Consider the following 5,193-nt stretch of genomic DNA (forward strand, 5'->3'; position numbering starts at 1 on the left):
GTGTGTGTGTGTGTGTGTGTGTGTGTGTGTGTGTGTGTGTGTGTGTGTGTGTACATGCTTGTTTTTTGTTTTGTTTGTTTTGTCCAAGGGCGTAATCACCATCTTAAAAGTGGGGGGGTCACATTTTTTAAAGGTCTTTCTTTTCTGCTCCGGCTGAAAAAAGTTGGGGGGACAGCGGGCACAGATATTGGAAGTGGGGGGGACATGTCCCACCCGGTGCCTATGGCGGTTACGCCCATGGTTTTGTCTATATGTAAGAAACTGACTATAGTGTCCGGCCATTTTTGCCCCATTGTGATAAGAAAAGGTGTTTCCTCTTCTGCCAGCACGACTCCTCCGGGTCCATTGTGTGGAAGCAGTGGTGATTTATTGTTGGAAAGTCTATGATTGGAATTTGTTGCCTGGCTGGAGGAGCTACTGGTTTGAATGACTGGAGAAAATGGTGACGTAAATGGTGTAGAGGTGCCGTCTGCAGCAGGATACTGCAAACTGGGGGATGTGTGTGTATGTGTGCGCGTTTGGAGGGTTTAATAAAAAAACTGGGTTAGTTGTGGATCCCCCCTGCTGTTTCCATTGGATTGGGACTAATGCCACTGTTTGTTTATCCTGTCATCTCAACATCCTGTGGGGTAAACGGGGCATTCCTGGTGTCTCCGCCCACAAAAAAACACTCTGCTGGCGTGATGACAGGATCGCCACTGAGTCCAGAAACAATGCAGGACAAGCTAATCATTATTGTGACGAGTGATGCAATGAGGGACGTCACTCGTGTCCACAGTGACTGATTGGCACAAACGGGCACAACTGATGGAGGAAAACAAGGCGTTTGGTCACAGTAGAAGTTCTGCATGTTGTGAATGTTTGCGTTGATTCTCACTCCGTCTTTTGTCTTTCATTTGCAGCTGAAAAGGTGTCGTCGCTGGGAAAAGACTGGCACAAACTGTGTCTCAAATGTGACCGCTGTAACAAGCTGCTGAACGCAGGAGGCCATGCTGAGGTCAGTAACTACTGATACAAAGGAGCAGCTCAGACTCCACTAGATCTACGAGTGATCCTTAAAGAGAGAAAAGGCCTCTCATTCACAGTCAGAAATTATATTTTTATAAGGATGCACCAACACTAGAATCAGATACTGGTCAGATGCTGTGTGTGTGTGTGTGTGTGTGCTGATGCCACATTATTGGTACCACTTCCCAGATGAGCAGTCAGGTGACACCAGGGGTCTTTACCGTTTAATTTTTTTTTTCACATTTATTGTTTATTGTTTAAATATAAAAAAATCACCAAAACCAGTCCATCTGAACAACTACAGGAAAAAAAATAGAGAAATAAAATAACACAATCTTTACATTCCTGTCACTGTCAAAAAGACAAGGCATAGACTGAAAAAAGTGTAGGTAGAATCCTAAGCTTTTTATACGTAGTATATTTCTGTAACAAAACATTTTATACATTATTTTAAATTTAGTTAATGAAGAACACAGTTTTAACTCTTCGCAACAATTATTTCAAACACAAATCCCTCTAACAGAGGTACAGTTATTTTTAATATTTATCCTAACCTTTGTTTTTCTAAATAAACCTTTCTTTCTGAATTCATAATTTGTTTCTTTAATTTCGAACCATTTCTGTATCCAATGTGGAAGGACTTTAGTATATGCTTTGTACATTGTCAATGCTGTTCTAAGTTCTACTAAATCATAAAATTTTAAAGTATGCAATATGATAAATATGTCATTTGTTGGATGATAATAATCTAATACATTTATAATTTGTATAGCTTTCTTCTGAAGCATATAAATARGTTTTGTATTGATTTTATAGGAATTTCCCCAAATTTCCACACAGTAAGTCATGTATTGAAGTACTAAACAACAATATAACATGTAAAATGTTTTTAAATTTAGAAAATGTTTTATTTTATTTTATATTGCAATAGTTTTTGACATTTTAGCTTTTACATTTTCAATATGAGCTTTCCAATGCAATTTGTAATCAAGTGTCAGTCTAGAATCCCCCAAACTGGTGGACTGACAGATCAAGGGACCCCCTATAAATAAATATCTAGTGTATATGCTGACATTAGTTGTTGACTGTTATCATTAAGGGCTGCAGAAACGACAGCACTGATAGGCTCCCAGCCAATTTCACAGAGTGAACATGACCTGAACATGACCTGTCCAGTCTCATTCTGTGCAGATGGAGAGTCAGGATGTGAGTGAAGCTGGTGTGCTCACAGAATGTGTTCATTTCTGACTGAAATACAGTATTTTATGCCTCCATGTATCATTTTTACATGTTGGATTCATGGTAGTGTGTTTAAAGACTTAACTTTGGAAAAAAAAACAAAAGTATTAGAATTTGTTTCTAATGTTCACGACTCCCCCTGTAGTACAGACCTCATGGTCTTCACTGTTCTGAGAGGAGAAAAACTGATCCGATTGTGTGTGTGGCCAAAACTGACTTAGTGGTTATCAGTCTGTCATTACAGATCATTTAAAATAAGAAAAGCTGCCTAATGATTAGCAGCTGCTAACATGGCCTGAGAGGAAAACATTGGGCCGCATGCAAAAACCATTTGTATGCACAGATTTGTTCTTAAGTTGTGCGTACGAGTGATTTAGGAGAATTTGTGGCATTCACCAATGTTTTCGTATTCTAAGATTTTTTTCAGATACGAACAAAATTTACGAGTGGTCCAGACCTGTCGTATATTTTACGAGCAGTCAGTCTGCTGTTTTCCAGACTGATTTTCTTCACTAATAACTTTATATTTCGTTAGTTTGAAGATATTTTGAGTTGAAAATAAATTACACTCCATAATTATGTTGACAATAGGCTATTCTGCTTGAATTAGAGTAATAATTTTAAATGTAATAATTTAGACTAACAATATAAATTGTCCGTCCGTCTGTTTTGGTGCGCAGCGCTGTGTCTTCTGAATAAATGAAAATGATTTAACACAGTTGTTTATACTTTTAGCAGCTCTTTTTATTCCACAGCTGACCTGCTAAAAATGACAGATTTTCTTTTCTGGATCTCTGACAGACGGACTTCTATGGAGGACCAAACCTATCATTATTGGAAATAAATGTATAAATATATAACTGGCGTATTAAAATAAATTATAGGGTCAAAAAGAAGTTTAACAAATAAATTATTGTGCCATTAAATCAATTACATCAATTATTTAGATATAAATGTGTATTTACATTTTAATTTTGAAGGATTATATTTTCTCTATGTGCTTTATCGCATATTTTTTGTTTATGTTTATTCATTACAAGTACATTTGTTGTAATTTGACTTTTCCAAGCCATTATTTTCTTCTTTCACATTTATCACCAATCACATATATTTAAAACATGCTTTTTCACCTAATAATATTTTATTTCTCAAATTATTTTATCGTTCTTTTTTTTCTTAAACACTGATATATTTTCTTCTATTATATTCCTTTGTTGTATATTTTTACCAAACACATTTCCCTGAGCCCATTTATTTTCATCTCTTTTTTTTACATTTCTTGCTGGCTGTATTGTCTTTTCCAGCTCCACATGCAGCAGGGAATGTAAAAACAGAGGAGGCGGTCTTAAGAAAAGCGTCACCGCCCCAGTTCTCGCCTATTGGCCGAGGTCTAGTTTAAAAAAAGTGCAGAGTCATTGGAAGATCCGGATCAAAGGTCTCTGACCTTTAGTTCTGTTGTTTCTCTGCAGTTCATTGATTGTTAATGTGAAACCTGACAACAGGAAGCCTCCACTGCTCTCAGTTTTTTTGGATTCAATGGCAGAATCGTACGGTTCTCAAAAAGCTTGAACTTTTTGAACCTCAGATGTTTACTTTTGTTTGAACTCTTATCACTGAAAATCTTGTGACATTGTTTTTTTGTCTTTGGGTTAATTTCTTTCACGATCCTCAGTTTGTGTAAGATACTGCTGAGGATGTGCTTTCCTTTTCCTGGCTTTTTTGTGTGTTTTTCTTGCTCCATCTGTCAATATGTTGTGTTCTCATGGGATTTCTAGCCCCTTTAGCCCTGCAGGATGAGCTGTTTTCAGATCCTTCCTCTTCATCTTACATAATCAGACTGCAGTATTACATGTCAGTGTAGAGTCCCCTGACTGCGCTGTGCTCACTGTCCAGCACTCTCCTCCTGGGGGGGGGGGGGGGGGCTCTTTTATCTTTTCCTTTTGGCTTCACCATTCATGACCCAGCCAGTTTTCATCCTCTCTGTGCATGCATGAATATTGCACACGCATCAACTCAAGTGTCCGGCTCCTGTCTCTTAACATGTGATCCCAGCCTCTTTTGTGCTCAAAAGCAATTTTCCCTGCAGACCCCAGAGGATGCTGGTCTGCTGTTTAATCTCTGCATGATTACAGTAATGTAGTCTCACTCTCTCCACCCGCTTTCCTCCCCCTTTTCATGGACGGCATCCAAATCCTGCCCCGGGCTGCAGCTCTACGCCACAAAACTGACTTCAACAGGAAATAAATCTAAGCTTGATTATCGCCATGGCAACTGAATAATGGGGGGGGGGGGGGCGAAGGAGATGCAACGCTGGATATTCTGAGAAAGTTTGTTGTCATCCCAGGCCTTGAAGGTTGTGAACTTCAAACCAGTGCTTGAAGTTCTCAGGAACAGGATCCAGCCCAGCCTGGCCTGGTGTCTGTGGGCTAAAGGAGGGCAGCAGCTCCCTGAGGCTGCTGGATCTGAGACACATTTAACGAGACAAATTGATAAGACTCAACTGTCAACCTTAAACCACCGTGCTTTTATTGAACACATCAACACAACTCAGACTTTTTCAGTAAACCCGTGAAAAACACTGGCTGTTTTTCCACCAAACACATCGTAGATATGCAGTTTTAAAGTAATGAGTAAGGACAAATACCAAACTTCAGTTCATTGTTTTACCCTGAAATCACCCTGAGATGGACTTTTGACCTGTTCAGGATGGGAATGGGTCCAGAACACCCCCCCCCCACACACACACACACACACAAAAAATGTATGTGGTAATTTTGTGAAGAGTTCAGTCAAACCAACTTCTTAAGCCAGTTAAAGGAGTTTATAACCAAGGAGGCGTAATTTTAACACCTTTTAAAAGGGCAATATTGTGTTTCTCAGGCATATATTTACATACTATACCATTAAAAAGTATCTATGTCACCTTTAGTTGTTATTAAAATGCTG

The 5,193-nt window shown here is 38.8% G+C and overlaps 1 protein-coding gene across 1 annotated transcript in view; it reads left to right on the plus strand.

Annotated features, from left to right (window-relative positions):
• The window catches only part of LOC106525205 (cysteine-rich protein 2), a 49,232-nt gene that overhangs the window by 34,372 nt on the left and 9,667 nt on the right, over nucleotides 1-5,193 (plus strand). Inside the window, exon 2 of the mRNA XM_014019359.1 lies at nucleotides 903-997. Coding sequence (XP_013874813.1) covers nucleotides 903-997 — 95 coding nt within the window. The remainder of the gene's footprint in view (nucleotides 1-902; nucleotides 998-5,193) is intronic.

This window comes from Austrofundulus limnaeus, unplaced genomic scaffold (genome assembly GCF_001266775.1).
Source record: "Austrofundulus limnaeus strain Quisiro unplaced genomic scaffold, Austrofundulus_limnaeus-1.0 Scaffold217, whole genome shotgun sequence".
In the NCBI taxonomy this organism is placed as follows: domain Eukaryota; kingdom Metazoa; phylum Chordata; class Actinopteri; order Cyprinodontiformes; family Rivulidae; genus Austrofundulus; species Austrofundulus limnaeus.